This window comes from Cydia fagiglandana, chromosome 27 (genome assembly GCF_963556715.1).
Source record: "Cydia fagiglandana chromosome 27, ilCydFagi1.1, whole genome shotgun sequence".
Classification (NCBI taxonomy): Eukaryota; Metazoa; Arthropoda; class Insecta; order Lepidoptera; family Tortricidae; genus Cydia; species Cydia fagiglandana.
In genome coordinates this window covers 8,114,994-8,136,997 of record NC_085958.1, presented here as the reverse complement: position 1 = coordinate 8,136,997, position 22,004 = coordinate 8,114,994, and the positions used below count along the sequence as shown (strand labels likewise).

At 37.2% G+C, this 22,004-nt stretch overlaps 2 protein-coding genes across 5 annotated transcripts in view; one reads left to right on the top strand and one right to left on the bottom strand.

Moving 5' to 3' along the window:
* The window catches only part of LOC134677907 (acetyl-CoA carboxylase), a 140,409-nt gene that overhangs the window by 62,681 nt on the left and 55,724 nt on the right, over window positions 1-22,004 (top strand). The gene's annotated exons all lie outside the window — the stretch shown is intronic.
* On the bottom strand, window positions 163-21,616 carry LOC134677874 (odorant receptor 13a-like). Of its 3 annotated transcripts, XM_063536305.1 has the most exons (11): window positions 21,509-21,616; window positions 20,084-20,209; window positions 19,464-19,600; window positions 9,690-9,829; window positions 8,292-8,675; window positions 7,805-7,904; window positions 6,306-6,401; window positions 5,788-5,886; window positions 4,418-4,477; window positions 2,978-3,000; window positions 163-1,154 (listed from the first exon to the last, which is right to left on the bottom strand). In XM_063536305.1, exons 1-11 carry the CDS (start codon window positions 21,549-21,551, stop codon window positions 1,133-1,135), a joined length of 1,230 nt encoding a protein of 409 aa, XP_063392375.1. In that variant the 5' UTR covers window positions 21,552-21,616; the 3' UTR covers window positions 163-1,132. The 3 variants fall into 3 exon arrangements, with proteins under 3 accessions (XP_063392375.1, XP_063392376.1, XP_063392374.1); XM_063536306.1 differs by lacking the exons at window positions 19,464-19,600; window positions 20,084-20,209; window positions 21,509-21,616 and adding an exon at window positions 19,338-19,427; XM_063536304.1 differs by lacking the exons at window positions 19,464-19,600; window positions 20,084-20,209; window positions 21,509-21,616 and adding an exon at window positions 17,601-18,290.

Here is a 22,004-nt window from a genome sequence, read left to right as displayed (position 1 = left end):
TCATACGCCATAGAATATGATGACACTCCTCCCGTGTCATACGCCACACGTAAAAAACATTGATGACACGGCAGGCGTGTCATCAGCCCCGAATCGGTTAAACTCTTGGGAGGTATTGTCTTCGGTTACCGCGATAGTTACTCATGAAATAAAACTATTGAAACGGATTATATCGCGTGTATTGAATTCATACTACATCCCGACGAGAACACAAAGAAAAGAAGAAAAGAGGAAAAAAATGAAAAGAAGAAAAGTTAGGGAGATAAGAAAAAACGCAAAAGACACTATTTTTATTTTTCGTAGCTCGTTTCTTGATAATAGCATTACACCATCCTGTGACAGTTACAGTTTGTATCTAATGAAAGGACACGTCAATCAATTTCTTTTACGCAAAAATGTATCGTACCTTATAATTTAGTTCTAACAACTGTTCTTATTCATTACATATAACCTCCAAGCTTAACAAGGAAAAAGATTAGAATTTGCCGGTGAACTTACTCTATTAAGGTGCCCACTGATTAACAGTCCGCCGGACGGTATCGGCCTGTCAGTTCGAACAAAATTTTGACAGATCCGAACAACTGATAGGCCGATACCGTCCGGCTGACTGTTAATCAGTGGGCCCCTTTACTTAGGGGTTGTGCACGCGAGGTGTGAGGTGTTTTCGCCTACTTTTTGACCCCCGCTCCCCCTTGGAGATATTTGGTGAGGTTCTCGGCTACCCCCTCCCCCCACACAACTTCACGTGTATTTTTTTAATGTTTTTCATTCGACCTAATTTTAAGATAAATAGTATTGTATATAGAAAATCTTGTTTATTTTCCTATTTTCGTTAAATAGACTCGCTATTTTGAAGTGCAGAGTGAAGATTTATGTTTAACGAAACCGAGAAAAAGTATCTACTCGCGTGGTAGGTTTTACTACAGGTAGGGTCACTGTCGAAAAATACACGTGAGGTTTCCTTGTACCCCTCTCCCCCAACGTGATCCAGCGTGATATGTGCACAAGTTCTTAATCTTGGCACGTCTTCTCTCTCTTCTCTTCTCTCTCTTGGCAATTCTTCGTCTACGCACGACATAAAGGTGCACTTTTTGAGCATGAGAAGTGAAAACACATTTTTTGTATGTATGTCTTAAGATCTAAGCAGTGTAAACCTGCGATCATATATAACTAAGGATACCGCCTTTAGGAACATTACCGTTCAAATTCTTGGGCCAAATTAGCACACATACACAATTACGCCTACATTCAAATAAGACGACGCGTTTACAGAGCCTGTAATCAAAGCTGGTAAACGAAATAATAGTCATCTTTGTTACACTAATGGTACATAGCCAAGTGTAGATGAAATGCATATAATGTCAATAACTACCAATCAGCGACATTAATCCGCTAATAACCTTCTTGCTGTACGTACTGGCCGCTGAGAGTTAGCGGTTCATATTTGATTAGAATATGACTTGGACAGGGATAGGTTTATGCCATACAGTGAAGAACCAGTCAAATAATTCACGTATAATAATTTAATGCAGATGCAGAAAGATAACTAGTTAAAATGTTGTTATGACATGACAGACTAACTCAACATAAGTAAATATATAAGTATTTTGTATATTTTATTATCAATCTGCATGGCAGTGCGAAGTCACGTTCAGGTATAGTCTGTCCTTTTTACTAAGATCAAGTACACCATAGTAAATGTATGGCGAACTTGATCTTAGAAATCGGACTGGCTATACAGTCTGCAAAATTTACATGGGTACACGAATCGGGTCAAAAATATTTGAACAGGCGGAGTCACAATAAATTCCCACTTTCAATTCAGCATATTTTATATGTATATAGCCGGCCGGTCAGTAGAAAAAGGTGCAAAATTTAAATTTTGTATAGGACCACAGCCGTTCGCGCGCTTAGATTTTCTAAATTTGCCGCTCTTATAATATTTTAAACTTTCGCGTTTTGAACATATATTAACTCACATTATACGAAACGAAACTGATTTACGTCGGTAAATCTAGGTAATTGAATATAATTCGCGTTAGACTCGTCTATAATGTGAGTTAATATGTTTGCCGCTCTTTTCTACTGACGGAAATGGCTTGAGAGAGAACCTACATATGTGACAGTAGAGGGTGGATTCAAATGATCAACATTTTCAGATATTTTGTATTTGTTAAATTAATTCAGTGAAAGCATGATAGGAAAAATGTGTCTACATATAGGAGACCGGGTATGATTATCTCACGGGTTATATCTCATGAATAGAACATATTCTAGATATCTTGCCAGGCTTCCACTTAATTTCATATCTCTCTAATTGGACAGCTCTTTTCCATAGTTCTCTGCGAATAGCATCTTGTGGGAATCTGAATGGAAAGTAATGTAAAATGACAATACCAAATTTGATTATTAATTTGAAATAACTAGGTAGTTTTTTTATAGCTCCATCTCATGAAATAAAAAAGGAAAATACAAATCTGTAAGAAGGAATTTATTACTACATTTATAATTATATAGAAAATACCTAAACCAAACACAAGTTAATAAAATAGTCTACTTCATTTAGCATAACACCATCCCTATTATCCTCGAAATTTAAAAAGTCGTATGTTGTTATGAAAGTTGTATGCAGTTGTTACGTTTTAGCTTAGCACGGCAGTATTGAAAACAAATCGTCATGTTTTTTCCAAATTCTACTCAAGTTATCTGTTTACTACAAGTGAAAAGTGATTCCACTGTCCTTGGTATGAACTAAAATAACTTCTGCACCACTTCAAGACACATGAATATATTTTTAATTACAAAAAAACGTTGTTTTTATAAATCAATATAGCCATTTGTCACTGACTGTCATCTCGGTGGTACTGAGATTGCCAATCGAGCAGTTTGTAAGTACCGCCTATCGCGGGGTAGTTTGCGTTGGGTCATAATTGAGCGGACAGAATACTTCCATGTATAGCATTTCGCTGGTGTAAACATCGAATATGATGTCTGTAATATCTGGAACAAAATATATAATGAAATTACAAATATATTTTTTTATACCAAAATAAAATATCAAACTCATCTATAGGGCGTCCGCTAGATGGCGTGGTCATGCACGCGGATGCCATTGTTAGATAAAATGTGTCGTTTTCTATGAAAAGGGACCTTTACGGCTACCAGCAGTTTTGACGTTGACATAACGCTCATCACGTCTGCGTGATTTACTTTCTGTGCATCTCGCTTGCACTAATATGCCTGTACGAGCGAGATGCATAGAAAATAAGTTACGTAGACGTGAGCGAGTACCTATGTCAATGTCAAAACTGATGGCACAGAATAATTAATAGTACTACCGTACAGAAAGGAAACTTCCTACAAAAACGAAGTTTGACAGCGGTTCATGGTCGAATCATGCTGGCCCTTTCTAATATATGGCACTATCCCTTTCGGCTACTTAGGGTTGTCAAAAATCAAGTGAATATCTTATCTGTGGTCGTGCACGCAAAAGGAAGGCAAGTGGTGCCAACCCTAATAATTGCTCGGAGCAATGCTGAGCGGAGCAGAGCCGAGTTTGACCGAAGTCAGGAGTTTCGCACCCCTGCTGATGGTAGCCGTACTTATTGTCGATGGCGCTTACGCCATTATTAACGATGCTCCGATATAAATACAATGCCGCGCGACGCTGTGTGGCGTAAGCGCCATCGACAATAAGGTCCCTTTTCATAGATAATGTCCCAAATGGCGTCCGCGCCAATTAGAGTTAGACCAAGAAAATTCTGCAGCGATCTTGATAGCCCACGCTGTGAACGTGTTATTTTAAACGTCTAACTTCTATGTTTGTTTACTGTATGTGCTAAAGGTGCCACCTGCGCAGAGCTTTGCCTAATATTACCTATTATGTGTTTTAATTATACACGGTGTAACATGAGGAAACTGAATAAGTTTAACAGCGTATTCCTGGTCATATTTAAAGACAAAAATGTCATATATGTAAAGTTTTTTGAAATCCGCCTTGTTTCAGAGATAATATTAACTAAAAAAAATCAAATTTTTATTGTTACATAGTGTGAAAGGCCCTTTTGATGGTGATGTTCCTGCTATGGGACGTAGGTATTCTAAATATCCTTATTGATAGATGTCAAAAACTGACAAGTAACACTTTGTAAAAAGTAAAGTAAGTAAAAATCAATTTAAAGTGACAAGTTTACCACTATGATTATTTTTTTATGTACAAATACATTAAAATAATTGAAAAAAAAACAATACAAAAAAAACATATTTGTGGCGAAATTGACCTAAACTTATATTACATTTTTTTCTCCTTTACCTCAGAAATGCGTGGTTAAAATTATTCGGTTATGAGGAAACCGAATAATTTTAACCACGCATATTTATTCGGTTTCCTCATGTTACACCGTAATATACTACTTACGGAGACAAACAGCTCCATGTCGAAATCGAACATGTTGAAAGCTGTGATCTTCATCGGGATCTGGACAACAAATAAACTTAGTGAACATCAAAAGAAGCTGAGCGGGCGAGGTATTCAAAACTAAACAAAGTCACAAAATAAATTTGACGACCGGTCTGGCCTAGTGAGTAGTGACCCTGCCTGCTAAGCCGATGGTCCTGGGTTCGAATCCCAGGAAGGGCACTTATTTGTATGATGATACAGATATTTGTTCCTGAGTCATGGGTGTTTTCTATGTATTTAAGTATTTGTATATTATATATATCGTTGTCTGAGTACCCACGACACAAGCCTTCTTGAGCTTACTGTGGGACTTAGTCAATCTGTGTAAGAATGTCGTATAATATTTATTTATTATTTAAATCATTGTACCAGGTACCAAAGTTCACTCTCTAACAAAACGTGACTATTAGGACAGATATGACCGCTAGGTGGCGCAAGCGCGAGCAGGAGTCCGTTCCGTAGCGGTGCGTGGCAACCACTACTGCTAGACACCAAAATTGGTGTGGGCCGGTACTTGAAATCGCGGAGTGAGCCGCGCCTGACAAAGTTTAGTTTTTAGGGCGTCCACTAGATGGCGCGGTTGCACGGAGCGGGTGATAGCTGAAACCAGGGCTCGGAACCGGTATTGAAATACCTGTTAATATCGTTCCAAAACCGTTTTATTATTTCATTCATGAAAAAACCGGTTAATTGATTGAACTTTATGGTTCGCAGGGAATGATATAATACCGGTTACTCTTCTTGGCTTTCGGAGACTCGGTTAAACTCGTTATCATACGTGAAAGAGATAGCAATACTTACTCGTTCTATCTTGCTTTAATATTTTCAAATTAACCGGTTAATTTCGTTCCTCGAGAACGAAATGAGAACGTATATAGCTTCAAACCGTTATCTCAAAAGAACAGTTCTTTAACCGGTAACCGCAAACCGAAACGAAATCCTATTCGTTCCCGGGCGAATGAACGAAACCGGTTTTGACAAATGAGAACGGTTTCCGGGCCCTGGGTGAAACCTTATTTGTGACGTTCTCAATCAAAAGGCACAACTTTGTCGCTTACCATAAAGACGAAATTTGCTTGTATCTTTTTACGAATAACCTGTCAGAGCGTCCATACGGCAAGCGTCAATGTGACCTTTTGACGGAGAACGTCACTTGTTTAGTGATAGAGCCAAAATTGCTAACGAGTGTCTAACGTGGCTTTCCTACACAGAAGGGACCTTAAGCTTCAAGTACAATAATGTCCTATCCATCTCAGAAATTCTGATAAAAAAGTCCTTATTGCAAAATGATGCATAAGGAACCTTCTCTGATGGAAGGCCACAAATACCTGTGCGCGTGCTATCATGAAGACGATCATCTTACGCGCGCGCTCGTCGTTCACACGCTCCCAGCCGCAACAGTATAGATGAGTGGCGACATCTAGTGCCTAAAGAATGTACTAATTTATATACAGCGTATTCAAAGTTGAGTAAGGGCCACTTGCACCATTCACTAACCCGGGGTTAACCGGTTAAATCTAGCGTTACCATGGTTACCAGTACACTTTGACACTAGGTTAACGGTTTAACCGGTTAACCCCGGGTTAGAGAGATGGTGCAAGTGGCACTAAGATGTGTAAAATGTAAGATAGTTTCGTGCTTCGAATTTGACAGGTAAACGAGATGGCGCTGTACATACAGCTCCATATATTTTGCGGTAACTCTAATTGTCATATGTATGCTATAATTATTACATATTTGCTGTGAATTATTTTCCAAAAGTTTTTTTCAATAAAAACACGGCAAGATTGTGTAGACGTTTTTAAATGCTAAAAAAACGAGGTAGCATATAAAAAAAACCACTTACACTTCCTTGCAATTTGGCGGCGTAACGGCACGGTAGGTATATGTGAGCAATGGTGCCTAGGATGAATACTAGATATCTAGGATCGATTCCGTAACCCTGTAACAAATTACTGGTATCAAAAGTGAGTATAGAGGCGTATTGTTAAAGTAAATTTTGTGGTCACAGTCATCATCATCATCTCAGCCATAAGACGTCCACTGCTGAACATAGGCCTCCCCCTTGGACCTCCATTCGTACCGGTTGGAAGCGACCCGCATCCAGCGTCTTCCGGCGGCCTTAACAAGGTCGTCCGTCCATCTTGTGGGTGGACGTCCTACGCTGCGCTTGCTAGTCGTGGTGTAGTCACAGTAAATTAAATAATTTAAAGTAATTTTATGATTCGTTGTACTAACGATATTATGGATCTCTAGAGTTGAAATAAATAAATATGGCGCCAAAGGTATGGTCTGTATGCTGCAAATATTTTCGAGCGATGGCGCCATAACCTTTGGCCTACTGTCGAGTAGATGGCGTTAATTTTAATATTTAACAAGTTAACACAGTGAAAGAATAAGGATCAAAGACAAATGGCGTTCTAACAGTTTTAATCTTCTATCGAAAGATGGCAGTAAATGTACTGTGGCTACAAAATTTACCATGACAGTAATTCTCTATACACTCTAATCTCTTTGGTAATTATCCTATAGTAAAATGCGGATATGGCACAACTTTTTTGAAAAATATTTTTCGTTCAAAAACCGATTAGTGTCAATTATAGCATAATTTTTGTTATTTTAGGAATAATTAAAAACCGGACAAGTGCGAGTCGGAATCGTCCACCGAGGGTTCCGTACTTTTTAGTATTTGTTGTTATAGCGGCAACACAATACATCATCTGAAAATTTCAACTGTTACAACAGCTATCACGGTTCGTGAGATACTGGTGACAGACGGACGGACGGACGGACAGCGGAGTCTTAGTAATAGGATCCCGTTTTACCCTTTGGGTACGGAAGCGTAAAAACGATTTGTTCGTAAATGGATATGGTACAAACGTATTCTCAGCCGACGATATATCTGATTGCGACTGTACTTAGCAGTCATAAGCTGGCAAAACAAATACATATACCGGGTGTGGCCTGTAATATGAGCAAAAAATTAAACTGTAGGCTGTACTCTTCATATTGACCAACATTTGTTCAGCGACTTTTAAAAATAACTTGTGGTTTGATTTTTAATACACTTTAAAGTTTATTCTAAAACGCAATGTATTGCGAATTCTGTTATGTTTAAGGCGTGAAAAGCAACGTCAATCACAATGATATGGCGTGGCGATGGCGTCCATTGAAGATAATATTTATTTTGTATGAAAAATAGAGAGTCTAAATACTTCATAATTTTTGAAAGTTGTTGAACAAAAGTGTCACCGTTTGAGGAGTACAATCCATGTTTTAATTATTTGCTCGTATTACAGGCCACACCCGTATAAATCCCACATCCAAAGTTCATAGTGAACTTACCTCAATAATCTGATACATGCAGTTACATATCTGGAGCATAGTCGCTATGACGATAATTCCGAGCCAAATGGCAAACGTTTCTTGAATGAGTTCAACCATTCTGTAAACGTGATGTTAATTTACAAAATTAAAAGTAACATAACACAGATAAGATAATTACTTAAATTTTGACAACCCTAATTAGCCGAAAGGGATAGTGTCATACATTAGAATGGGACAGCATGATTCGTCCCTGAACCGCTGTCAAACTTCTGTTTTGTAGGAAGTTTCCTTTCTGTACGGTAGTACTATTACTTATTGTGCTTAACCTTTTCGACGCCGTGTCAAACACAAAAGCTGTCACGGGGACGCCACGTCACGGAAGTGTCAAAACTGTAGGTCTATGTTGCTCTGTGGTCTGTGACCGATTAATCAGTCTTTGGCGTTGAACCTGCGGTGCGGATATATCGGTCAGGTCATTGGCGTCCAAAAGATAAACTTGTCTCACCTGAACAAGTCATTCTGCTCCGCTATAACATCCAGCATCCTCCTATGCCTTCCATCTCTCTCGCTCTGCAACATAGCATCCTCCATCGTCCTACAAGCCAGCTCCATCTTCATACAAGCATGGTTAATGGTTATACCAAAAAACGCATCGAATCCCGTGAAGCTAATTATATAAAATAATCCACAATATATCATGTAGAAGAACATAATTTCGAAGTATGGTGATGAGAATCTATCTTCTTTAGGTGAAAAGGGTTTGTCTATGTCATGGACCATGTATTTGACCGGATCCTCCTTGCAAGCGTAGTTGTAGAAGGTCAGAGCGACCGCGGTCAGAGGGAAGGTCAGTACGCAGGTCGCTACTGTTATTGACCAGCATTTTTCGCTGAAAAAAGAACATACAGGGTGTAAATCCAATCTTCTTCACCCTGCCCTTATCCAGCGTTGTGTGGGGTCGGCACAAAGAGCCATTAGGAAGCTGTTGGTACCATCGCCCACACTGTTATGTCTCCTCTACACGATGGGGCAACGCCGGCCACTCCAAGGGACGCATTTATGCGTTAGAGGGAGCAAGTGATATTGCTATCTCATTCTACCGCATGGCTGCGTCCCTTGGAGTGGCCGGCGTTGGTCCATCGTGTAGAGGAGCCATTAGAGTCTGGCTAGACAAATATTGTTAACAGATATTTCCTTGTTGTATCACTAATTGTCTATGATTTAAAAAAAGCTAAATGTTCGTTGCCATTCATTCAAAATACAGTTACGACAATGCGAAGTCGACGTGACGCGTGGTATAACGAAAAACTGCAATGTTTATAAATCGTAAAAAATTTAGTATATTTTGATACTTTAAGAACTAGTTCTAACATTTGCCTATAACTTTGATTAAGTACGTGAATTTATTAATACCTGAATCTTATAAACAACGAGAAACGCATAAACTAGAAGTTCTGGAAAATATCTGTGTTTGTCGTTGACTGTACAGTCACCTGCAATAATATGTTACACAACGAAGGCCGCAAAAATATCTGACACGATCTTATTTGTAGAGCCATAAGAGCGTGTCACATAGTTTTGCGGCCTTCGAAGAGTTACATATTATTGCAGGTGACTGTACTAGAAATTATGTGCGCTGACTTTGAGTGCATAATTAATTTATAAAAAATATTTTCTAGTATCAAAACTATAATTCCTTCTACACAAACTGTGATCAGCCCAATATTTTTTTATCTTATTCTAACTTTAGATCTATGTCTTTTATGTCTTTTGTAATAAGGTCCACCGATGTACAGTTAGTAGTTGCTGTTGGTCCAGTCGACGTCAAAGATATGTTTACACTTTTCGCCTTATTACAAAGGAGTAAGGTGCAAAAGTGTAAACATATATTTGACGTCGGTACCTGTAGTATTGCGTGTCCTGTATGTGCCGACGCGCAATTTCCTTGTGCTGTTCGGAGAGGGCGTTGTAGCGAGCGTGGTCGGCGTCCATTTTTTGAATAATGCTCCACGCTTCTTTTCTGCTGTAGAAAAACAGCATCATCTGTGAACAAATATAGTGTATTTTGTGCAACAGATACATATTTTATTTAGAACATGACGATCATTAAGAGATACTCGTACTTTGTTATTCCCGTATTTTGTTTTGACATGAATGGATAAATTGTTGACATAAGACATTTTTAGGGTCCCGTACCCAAAGGGTAAAACGGGACCCTATTATTAGGGTTCCGTACCCAAAGGGTAAAACGGGACCCTATTACTAAGACTTCGCTGTCCGTCCGTCCATCCGTCCGTCTGTCACCAGACTGTATCTCACGAACCGTGATAGCTAGACAGTTGAAATTTTCACAGATGATGTATTTCTGTTGCCGCTACAACAACAAATACTAAAAACAGAATAAAATAAAGATTTAAATGGGGCTCCCATACAACAAACGTGATTTTTGACCAAAGTTAAGCAACGTCGGGAGTGGTCAGTACTTGGATGGGTGACCGTTTTTTTTTTGCTGTTTTTTTTTAGTTTTTTTTTGCATTATGGTACGGAACCCTACGTGCGCGAGCCCGACTCGCACTTGCTCGGTTTTTTAATTTGTATGTATTAAGGTGGATGTCTAGGGATGGGATGCCGATTATCAGCCAAAAGATGGCGTCACTGTGCACGAATTGTGGATTTTCACTATTTCTCCCAAAATACAAAGTTTCATAAGATGTGTTGATATGTGCGAAAACTATAAAAAATACTACATCTAAATCGAGACATGTTCAACTCAACATTGTCTCATTTCGTTATTACCGGAATCCAACTGCAAAATATTGCAATTTCTTGCATTCACGCACACTTACGTACTTAAAGTCACCTTAAAGTCAGTGTCAAATGTCAGCACATTCGTAATGTTACAGTAAAGTAACCTAGAGGGCGCAGCGGATGAAATGTTTATTGTTGAAAAAAGATTGGAAATTAAATAATAAATTCTTGTTTGAGCAACGATTAAGAATTACAACGCATTCAGAAGCAACTAATGTTTTCGACCATCAAATGTCATGTGCTCGTGGCACCCGTAGCCTCTATTTTGAAAAAAATCAGATTGTAGCTAAGATACATGGTTCAAACCCCGACAATGCCAGTTTTTTTTTATTTTATAATTTTAGCATTCTCTTTTGAATTATTTTAAGCGTATGTTATTCTTCGAAACTAAACTTACGTGAGTAAAATATTTTCAGTATTTTAATTATTTTTTAATAATATTATGGGAAGATTTATAAAAGTATTTTTATTTTCCGATTTCAAAGGATATAAATAATGATTAAAATAATTAAAAAAAAGTCATGCATGAGGCTAATTAGGATCGCAGAATAGGTATATAAGAAGTCAACTATCGACGAAGTATAGCTGGTCAAGCAGATCTTGTCAGTAGAAAAAGGCGGCAAATTTGAAAAATGTAGGCGCGAAGGGATATCGTTCATAGAACATTTGAATTTCGCGCCTTTTTAGGGTTCCGTACCCAAAGGGTAAAACGGGACCCTATTACTAAGACTTCGCTGTCCGTCCGTCCGTCCGTCCGTCCGTCCGTCTGTCACCAGGCTGTATCTCACGAACCGTGATAGCTAGACAGTTGAAATTTTCACAGATGATGTATTTCTGTTGCCGCTATAACAACAAATACTAAAAACAGAATAAAATAAAGATTTAAATGGGGCTCCCATACAACAAACGTGATTTTTGACCAAAGTTAAGCAACGTCGGGAGTGGTCAGTACTTGGATGGGTGACCGTTTTTTTTTTTGCTTTTTTTTTTGGTTTTTTTTTGCATTATGGTACGGAACCCTTCGTGCGCGAGTCCGACTCGCACTTGCCCGGTTTTTTTACTGACAAGATTTGCTTGACCAGGTATAAAATAAGTTTCCAAAATTTTATTGAAATGATATACCTACATGAAATAATCAAATACAACACATTTACTTAAAATAACTTTTAAAATAAGGCATATAAAATTTCCAAAAAGATGAAACAAAATAAATAAATAAATACAAAAAGAAATGAGTCTTTGTTCGTGGTTTGAACCCTGTCATGCTGTTCAACTTGTTAGACTTATACTCAGTAGCTAAAAGCCACTAGACCATTTGACCATAGTAGACCCGGGCGAAAAATGCCTTCTTATTTAAGTAACCCATTACTGTCAAAAATATCAAGTTTGAATTGATTTGAAATATAATTTTTCATTGTCGAGTTATTGACATCCAAACGTTGCGAGCATGTTGTACTTTAAACCACTTGGCAACGTCGCACGGGGAATTCTTCTGAAAATGTATGTCCTTTTATATTTTGATATTTATGGATATATGAGGATTCTTCTACTTATGTTGCAAATTGATTAAATTATCGAGAGAAAAATGCTAATGCAAAGAAAACAAGAAATATCCGTTTCATTTCTCATGCTATTGATTCGGTTAAATTGTGTTCTAATGTATGGGGAAGACAAACTAATTATAGCCAGCCTTTTATGAATGTAGTATGATACCATAGGGTACGGTGCTTTACGCACACTAGCGTCCCTTCCCCTCCCCCTGACGCAACCCCCCCTTTTTGCATGAAATATGTCCCGGTACACAGTTTTTTACATTTTTTGAGGAAAGAATATATTTTAGGAAAAAAGTGTCAATGAAAGAAATAATCCTTAATAAATTCTTAATAAAAAAGGTCATATTCATTTTTTTTATATCATGCACCTAATTCATGTATTAGCTTGTCAAAATTCGAAATAACATAGTTTTTACTTAGGGTTCGAAACTCATTTATTATACACGGTGTAACATGAGGAAACCGAATAATTTTAACAGCGTATTCCTGATCACATTTAGAGACAAAAATGTCCTATAAACTTTTTTGAAATTCGCCTAGTTTCAGAGTTAATACCAATAAAAAAAAAACAAGTTTCTATTGTTACATCCAATCCGCATTGGGCTAGCGTGGGGACTATAGCCCAAGCCCTCTCGCGCATGAGAGGAGGCCTGTGCTCAGCAGTGGGACGTATATAGGCTGAAATGATGATGATTGTTACATAGTTCAAAACGCCTTTTTGATGGCGATGTTGTTACTATGGGATTTAGTCTAAATATCCTTATTGATATGTCAAAAAGTGACAATTAAGTAACACGTTGCAAAAACTATGTTTACCGAAAAAAAAGTAAAAATCCATGTTAACTGACAAGTTTACCAATAACATTTACTTTTTATGTACATACATATATACTCAAAAAATTAAAAAATTGCGGCCAAGTGCGAGTCGGACTCGCGTTCCAAGGATTCCGTATATTACACAATTTTTAACAATGTATTTTTTATTTTATTTATTTATTTATTTAGATATTTAATTCAGGGAACAAGGCCCATATTACAAATACCTTACAGACTAACATACATATGTATTTTATAAACTTAAAACTAAACATTATTTATGCGAAACGTGAGTGAAATCTTTAAAAAATCCGTAGGAGTCGGATCAAAAACTGTAATTAAGTCCGACTCACGCTTGACTGTACATTTCTAATAGGTTTTCCTGTCATCATAGACCTATTTTATGTATTTTTTCAAAATTTTAAACCTAGTAGTTTCGGAGATAAAGGGGGAGGGGGGAATAGTCATTTTTTGCCTATTTTCTTGAATAACTTCTAAAGTGTTTATTCGAAAATTATAAAAAATATATATTTGAGATCCTTACAATAAGCTCTTTCATTTGATATGTAACATGATATAGTTTGAAAATTTTTATTTTTTAATTTTTTCATTTACCCCCCAAAAGTGGCCCCCATGTTTAAAATTCATTTGTTTACAAACTTACATATGTGTACCAGATTACAACTTGATTGGTCCAGTAGTTCCGGAGAAAATCGGCTGTGACAGACGGACAGACAGACAGACGCACGAGTGATCCTATAAGGGTTCCGTTTTTTCCTTTTGAAGTACGGAACCCTAAAAACAATAAAAAAAATTGTTTTCGGCGAAATTGACCTAAACTCATACAAACATTTTTTCCTTCTTTTAATTTGACCTCAGAAATAAAATCTTTCGCATTTCTTGAGGACACCTTGTATAATAAGTGTTATAAAATGAATATATAACCTTTTTTACTAAGAATTTAATAAGGAACTATTTCTTTCATTGACACTTTTATCCTAAAATGTATACATGAGGTCAAAAAAAGGAAAAGATGTAATATGTGTTTAGGTCAATTTCGCCAAAAAAAAAATTTTTTTTGGTTTTTTTTTTAATTTTATGAATGAATTTGTATATAAAAATTGTCACTTAAAATGGTTTTTTTTTTCGTAAAACTTAGTTTTTGTAAAGTGTTACTTGTCACTTTTTGACATATCAATAAGGATATTTAGACTAAATCCCATAGTAGCAACATCGCCATCAAAAAGGCGTTTTGAACTATGTAACAATAGAAACTTGTTTTTTTTTTATTGGTATTAACTCTGAAACTAGGCGAATTTCAAAAAAGTTTATAGGACATTTTTGTCTCTAAATGTGATCAGGAATACGCTGCTAAAATTATTCAGTTTCCTCATGTTACACCGTGTATAATAAATGAGTTTCGAACCCTAAGTAAAAACTATGTTATTTCGAATTTTGACAAGCTAATACATGAATTAGGTGCATGATATAAAAAAAATGAATATGACCTTTTTTATTAAGAATTTATTAAGGATTATTTCTTTCATTGACACTTTTTTTCCTAAAATGTATACTTTCCTCAAAAAATGTAAAAAACTGTGAACCGGGACATATTTCATGCAAAAAGGGTGGGTTGCGTCAGGGGGAGGGGAAGGGACGCTAGTGTGCGTAAAGCACCATACCCTAAGGTATCATACTACATTCATAAAAGGCTGGCTATAATTAGTTTTTCAAAAAGCACAATTTGACCGAATATATGAAAGAGGGTCATTGTTGTTGTAAAAGGTGTGCAGGAAATGATACGTTTCTGCACTAGAGCAGTTTAGGTTCCAATTACAAGTACGATTTTATTATTCTTTTTACAATAAGCAATTGAAATTTGGGTATAAATGGATTTGTTATACAATTTCCATTCTGATATTTGACTCCCCATTCCATAAATTACTTTTGGCCAAATTGTTAATTGAAAATACCTACTCTCAAAAATACCTACTCTCAAAAATACCTACTATAAAAATGTATTTAAAAAAACACATGCATTTTACTTTCCTCGTATGCGAAATGAAAAGTAGAGTGTTTTAACTCGGGTGAAAGGCAGCATTTTTGAAAAAAAACCAGGCAAGTGCGAGTCGGACTCGCGCACGAAGGGTTCCGTACTATAATGCAAAAAAAAACAAAAAAAAAAGCAAAAAAAAAACGGTCACCCATCCAAGTACTGACCACTCCCGACGTTGCTTAACTTTGGTCAAAAATCACGTTTGTTGTATGGGAGCCCCATTTAAATCTTTATTTTATTCTGTTTTTAGTATTTGTTGTTATAGCGGCAACAGAAATACATCATCTGTGAAAATTTCAACTGTCTAGCTATCACGGTTCGTGAGATACAGCCTGGTGACAGACAGACGGACGGACAGCGAAGTCTTAGTAATAGGGTCCCGTTTTACCCTTTGGGTACGGAACCCTAAAAGTATCATCTACTAATGTTATTGTTATGCACAAGCAGAAGATATTATAGAATCTTGTTTATTTACAAGAAGATGACATTTTTCTCCACATACCTATAGTAACAGCACCAGTCATGGGACATTTAAGAAGAAATTTGGAGTATTTATGATATTTCCCTTATACATGTAACTGGTCTACCGCTTAGCGTGTTAAAAGATGAAAGTCCTATCCGTCTTTCATGTTTTAGGCGTGTTGTATCAAAGATATTGCAATGAGTTTCCACATACTTAACAAATTAAAACTATGTTTTTTTCTTCTCCAGTCATGGACACCAAAGCTCCAGTAATGGGCCCCCAGTAATGGACGTGGATCCAGTAATGGGCCCCCTATAATGGACATTGCTCTATCAGTATAAAATATTGAAATGGGGTATAAGTTATGGCAAAAAAATCAATTTTTGGTATAAGCTTTTATCGATGAATGTATTTTTCTTTCCACAGCCAATTATTATTGTATTAGATCCATCGAGACAATTCTAATATACCTAACACAATTAGTTAGGGTTTATTTCGATAAAATTCCCATGGCCACCTCCTGTCTCCATCATAAGATCAGGTCGATGTTATCATATATAATATTGCATTATCATCAGATTTGCATACTTAATTACGTACTTACAAAAAAATTCAATTGTATCGGAAATCGAAAAGTGGCTCAAATTCAGTTACCAAAATTTGACCCACACAAACTAACAGGGCAAGTTAAATAAAAGTTTGGAAAAACGATATTAATTTATGCGAAGTCCGAGAATACCTCCTGGTTGACGTATTTCGTAACTACATTTTACTTCTGTATTGTTTAAACATGAAATTATGCCATGGCAAGCATTATAATGTCAATTGTCCCATTATAGGAGGCATGCAGTTTTACAGCTCCTATAATGGGATTGGGCCAAATACCACTATTTTTTTTTACATCTGTGGAGTCACAACATAGTGTGTTGTATACATTATCTCATGGTAAATGCAATTAACAAAACACATTCTAGTTTTCATCGAGTATTAATTAATTAAAATTTAATAAATTAACTCACCTCTCTTAGCGAAGTTGTTAAGAATTCGTAGTGGTATTTTTTTTCAGTGACACGACAACTTTTGGGTTGACGCCAATTTCTTAAAAAATAACCAAATTTAATGAAACTTTAAATTGAAACAGCTCTAAGACTCATATTTATGATAATATACAGACAGTGTTTATAAACTATTTTTAGATACTTATTTTAGAGGATTTGTGGTTTTTTGTCCCATAACTGGTTCCACGTCCATTATAGGGTCCACTACTATATATATTTTTGAGAAAAATATAGCTAGGTATTTTAGTTTAAAAATCATTGTTACAATAAATATAGGCTTTTCCAGAGAACATTTACCGAAACGAAAGCAGAATTCACAAGGGTTTTCGGTGGACGACCGTAACGCGAATGATTGTTTGGACTGACCTTTCTATAAATATATTAATGTATTTTATTGTGTAATAATCATAATAATTATTAAGTTATATTAAATCTGGGAATGAAATTATATCAGAAAGGAGATTCTTAAATGAGTAGGTATACTCGTAACATGCTTTGTGCATTAAATATACCTCCCTCTATTGAGTGAAAATAAAACAAAATACACAGGTAATCTGTGTTGCGGTTTTAAAGTGCCATCTGTTACACCTTTGACAAATTAAAAATGATTGCTTGTCAAATGAAGTCGCCATGTTAGAATTACACCGATACTATAAGCATCACTCACACAAACAAGCAATGAGGCAAAATTTTACCAATATTCAAAGGCTTTTTTCTTAATAATTTTAATCAAAATCTAGTATTTTTTTACGTTCTGCGAAGACAGAAATATATATACTACCCAAACATTACATATACAAGTGAAGAAACCCTATATAATAGGAGCTAGGGTGCCAAGAAAGTTGTATGAAAATCGAGCAAGGAGAACCACCTTAAATAATATTATGTAAATTTGAATGACGATCATAATATAAATTCATGTAGATTAGTCTAGCATAATTTATGATGCAATTTAATATTATGAGAATAAATATCTAAATGATGACTTGATGATGTCCCCTCTGAGCCAGCTGTTCCACATGTCCAAAAACATTGGCGTGATGGATCCTCTATTCAGTACCTTAAAGACTGCTCCAAGGAACGGCCCAATAACCGTGGTGTGCCTGATGATGTTGATGATGTCCCCTCTGAGCCAGCTGTTCCACATGTCCAAAAACACTGGCGTGATGGATCCTCTATTCAGTACCTTAAAGACTGCTCCAAGGAACGGCCCAATAACCGTGGTGTGCCTGATGATGTTGATGATGTCCCCTCTGAGCCAGCTGTTCCACATGTCCAAAAACACTGGCGTGATGGATCCTCTATTCAGTACCTTAAAGACTGCTCCAAGGAACGGCCCAATAACCGTGGTGTGCCTGATGATGTTGATGATGTCCCCTCTGAGCCAGCTGTTCCACATGTCCAAAAACACTGGCGTGATGGATCCTCTATTCAGTACCTTAAAGACTGCTCCAAGGAACGGCCCAATAACCGTGGTGTGCCTGATGATGTTGATGATGTCCCCTCTGAGCCAGCTGTTCCACATGTCCAAAAACACTGGCGTGATGGATCCTCTATTCAGTACCTTAAAGACTGCTCCAAGGAACGGCCCAATAACCGTGGTGTGCCTGATGATGTTGATGATGTCCCCTCTGAGCCAGCTGTTCCACATGTCCAAAAACACTGGCGTGATGGATCCTCTATTCAGTACCTTAAAGACTGCTCCAAGGAACGGCCCAATAACCGTGGTGTGCCTGATGATGTTGATGATGTCCCCTCTGAGCCAGCTGTTCCACATGTCCGAAAACACTGGCGTGATGGGTCCTCTATTCAGTAGACATGCGCGAAACAGTGCTTCGAAAAGTGATGCTATATCACATCACTTTTCCGAACACGTAATGGTACACTGAGATATCACATCACTCATCACTCGAAACATGACCCGAACGTGAAACAGCGCGCGGGCGCGCGCGAGATCGCCACATTACAGTTATCTCCTCAATTACGCAGCGCATCCACGGCACTCTAGTGATTCTATGGCGTCTCGGATATAATAAATAAATAAATAAACAGCCTATATACAGTATATACACAAATCAAATTTCTACACTCATATGCACTAATCCACAATTAAATTACGGGATAAACAAGTAATAAGTCGTACTTAGCGCCGCGAACCGCGAAAGTCAACCAAACATTTCACAACAATAATAAAAAACGGTTTTGTTTTCGTCAACTTCAAAATCTCAAACAAATTACTCGATTTAGCCGCGTCCTTCTCTTCTTATAAGAAAACATTTTAAACTCTACGCGGACGCATTAGAGTTTTAAATCTATTGCAGATGCAGAAAATCTTATTCGTAAGAATATTAGTGAAATTTGCGACTACTTAAACGCACAGCGGCGATCGGCCGAGCGGACCGATCCGAATTATTCCGAAGATAGCCGAAAGCATCGCAGAGCGAGAGCGACCGAGCGCTGAGATCGAGTGCGAGTGAGATAACAAAGCAATCATGGCATGGCGAACAAACATGACACTATCACAAGTGGCATTACACATTACGCGCTCTGTGAGTAGACTTTAACTCGGCCATTCATATCGGCGGGTCAACCTAAGTGGAATTGAATCCATTTCGCGCGCTTCGGCCGGTCGTTGGCGTTCGCGTGGTCGCGCGCTCGGCGCTCGGCTCGCGTGATGCGTAATGTTTGAAGTAATGGTTGATTTCTCGGAGTGACGAGTAATGGCATATTACGTGTTCGAGAGATATCTCATTTGTGATATTACGAGCATTACTTACACATGTCTACTATTCAGTACCTTAAAGACTGCTCCAAGGAACGGCCCAATAACCGTAGTGTGCCTGATGATGTTGATGATGTCCCCTCTGAGCCAGCTGTTCCACATGTCCAAAAACACTGGCGTGATGGGTCCTCTATTCAGTACCTTAAAGACTGCTCCAAGTAACGGCCCAATAACCGTGGTGTGCCTGATGATGTTGATGATGTCCCCTCTGAACCAGCTGTTCCACATATCCAATAGCGCCGCGGTGCACAACGGCAAAGTTGATATTAGTATCAATACTGCAAAATAGATTACCATACTGAACCGATTAAAAATCATCGTGTATATGCCTTTAAGATTTGAGGAGTTCCCTCGATTCCTCATGGATCCCATCATCAGAACTGGGTTTTGACAAAAACGGGACCAATCTGTATGCATATACATACAAATAAAAAACGAATTTTCAAAATCGGTTCATATTTCATATTTAATTATTTCGTAAATGCACGCACGGATCCATTACACGTCAAAACATTTCAAAGAAGATTAGCACTTACTTATTATTAATTAAATTTCCACCATTGATAATGGGCGAAAGGAAAACATTCAATTCACACAATGTCAGATTAAATAGAATAATAAATAACAATAAAAAAAATTACTAAACTAAACAAATTTAAATTAAATGTCACTGAATTCGCGAATTAATTTATTAATGACACTAATGACGGAGATATGGAGTAATAGTGATTTCACAGAGTGGTTTGAGTTAAAAAACTTACTGATGCCAACTACTCTGCACTTTTCAGTGTTTGGCGTAGGGTATAGCATACCGACGATCATTGTGAAAGTGATGATCTTATACGTTTCACGGAATGGCTTGAACTCCAGATCCTCAGTCGCTGGAACTACAAAAAGATAGTGGAAAGTTTTAATTGATAACCCATTTTGCACCTTGTGACAGTGACAATAGTATTCAGTATTCATTTATTTCTTGCTTCCATGGTACATTTTTTGGGTGGTATTTACATTGCTTATGGTATCACATGGACCCTGAATAGGGTGTAGCAAACATAAGTACATAATTCAATTAGGTTACAGGTACATAATACATCTCTAACAGAACTCTAGTGGCTTTTACAAACTTATAACTAATTATATAGGTATGCACCTATTTAGAATAATTTATATCTATAGGGCTGTAGCGACTTACATATTAATTGTCACTGTGACAAGGTATGAAATGGGTCATAACCTCTAGCCGCCCATACGTCAAACCTTGCCAAGCAAAATGAAATTTTATTTTGTGAACACAAAGTTCAAATTAGAATGGAACAGGAGACTTTTTATAGGTCTCTGGGCGGCTAGAGGATAAACTTCCTAATACTTTCTACCATACATAAATCAAACCACAATCTTGATTTTTTTGCCTCAGTAAGTTCAGCCAGCAGAGTTCTTGAAAAATCGTAGCGCTTTTTTTTATATCACAATACGGTCGCCAAAACTTTAATAGGGTAAGTATTTGACTATTAGTCAAATCAGTTTCTTGTTTTGAACTGTCAAAGAATACTAGCATGTGACGTCACGATCAAATTACCCAGTGTTTGTAGTTTCATACGGGTTTTAAAATAGAAAATGTGTCTATAAAAATGCATTTAACTGATTTGCAAGACCGAAGTCATCCCATAAGTGTTCCGTGAACAAAATTTTTTGTACGGACTGCTGTCTAAGTTTCTCTAATAATTTTCTAGTGCTAAATTTCTTGCATAGTGTAAAATAATTTATTTTAAATACAGTCAGAAACCAGGTTTCGGATCGACGAAGTTACGTCAGATTGATAATCATAAGGGGCCCACTGATTAACAGTCCGCTGGACGGTATCGGCCTGTCCGTTGTTCGGAACTGTGATAACTGACAGGCCGATACCATCCGGCGGACTGTTAATCAGTGGGCCCCTTAAGATTAGCAATCTGGAGTAACTTCGTCAATCCGAAACCTGGTTTCTTGACTTTCGCCCGATTGATAAAAATCACGAACATGTTTTAGACTTATGCATAAGTCTACAACACAGCTTTAGCCCCCATTCGTGTGTCATTCAAACGCTTTTTTAACGCGCGCTGAAAAAGCTGTCGTGCGAATGGGGCCTTAAGAATTAATTTTTTTTCACAAAAACTAAAAATATGAAAATTGTTTCTAAAAATCCTTACCCAAAGGAAGTGTGCTGGACTCTTTCCGTCGAAACGATTTCATTGCGTCTTTCTCTATGTAATTCTTTTATAGAAATGTCCTTTATTTTAAAGTAACTTGCTAGGAATAATCTAATTTGCTACTTGATAGGAATCAGGCTGTCAGCGCATCACTGTAATAAAGTTATTTCATCACGAGTACACTCGAGCTTAAATTCCTAAATAAAATAAAATTGTTTAATTCAGATTTTAAAATCCATATTGTGTTAGTCTACTTGCGTCGAAACTTAATAAACTAGATGCTACATGTGTAAATACATAATTTAAGCAAAAAAGAAAAGGTGGTCACAATTACTACCTACATTGCCCTACCCGTTACAAAACTGATCCAATATTTTGGCATTGGCACAGAATAAATAATAGTACTAAGTACAGAAGACTCGCTCTCTAACAAAACGCGTCTGTTACGATCAGCACAGATATGGCCGCTAGGTGGCGACAGCGCCACGCGCGGCTT

Excerpts from the sequence above, each read along its gene's own strand:
- LOC134677874 (XM_063536304.1), bottom strand. The coding sequence starts at position 18,191 with ATGTGGAACAGCTGGCTCAGAGGGGACATCATCAACATCATCAGGCAC. Across the intron at positions 9,830-17,600 it reads TCCTTGGAGCAGTCTTTAAG|ATGATGCTGTTTTTCTACAG; the intron begins GTACTGAATAGA and ends ATTTGTTCACAG. Across the intron at positions 7,905-8,291 it reads GAGCAGAATGACTTGTTCAG|AATGGTTGAACTCATTCAAG; the intron begins GTGAGACAAGTT and ends TCACGTTTACAG.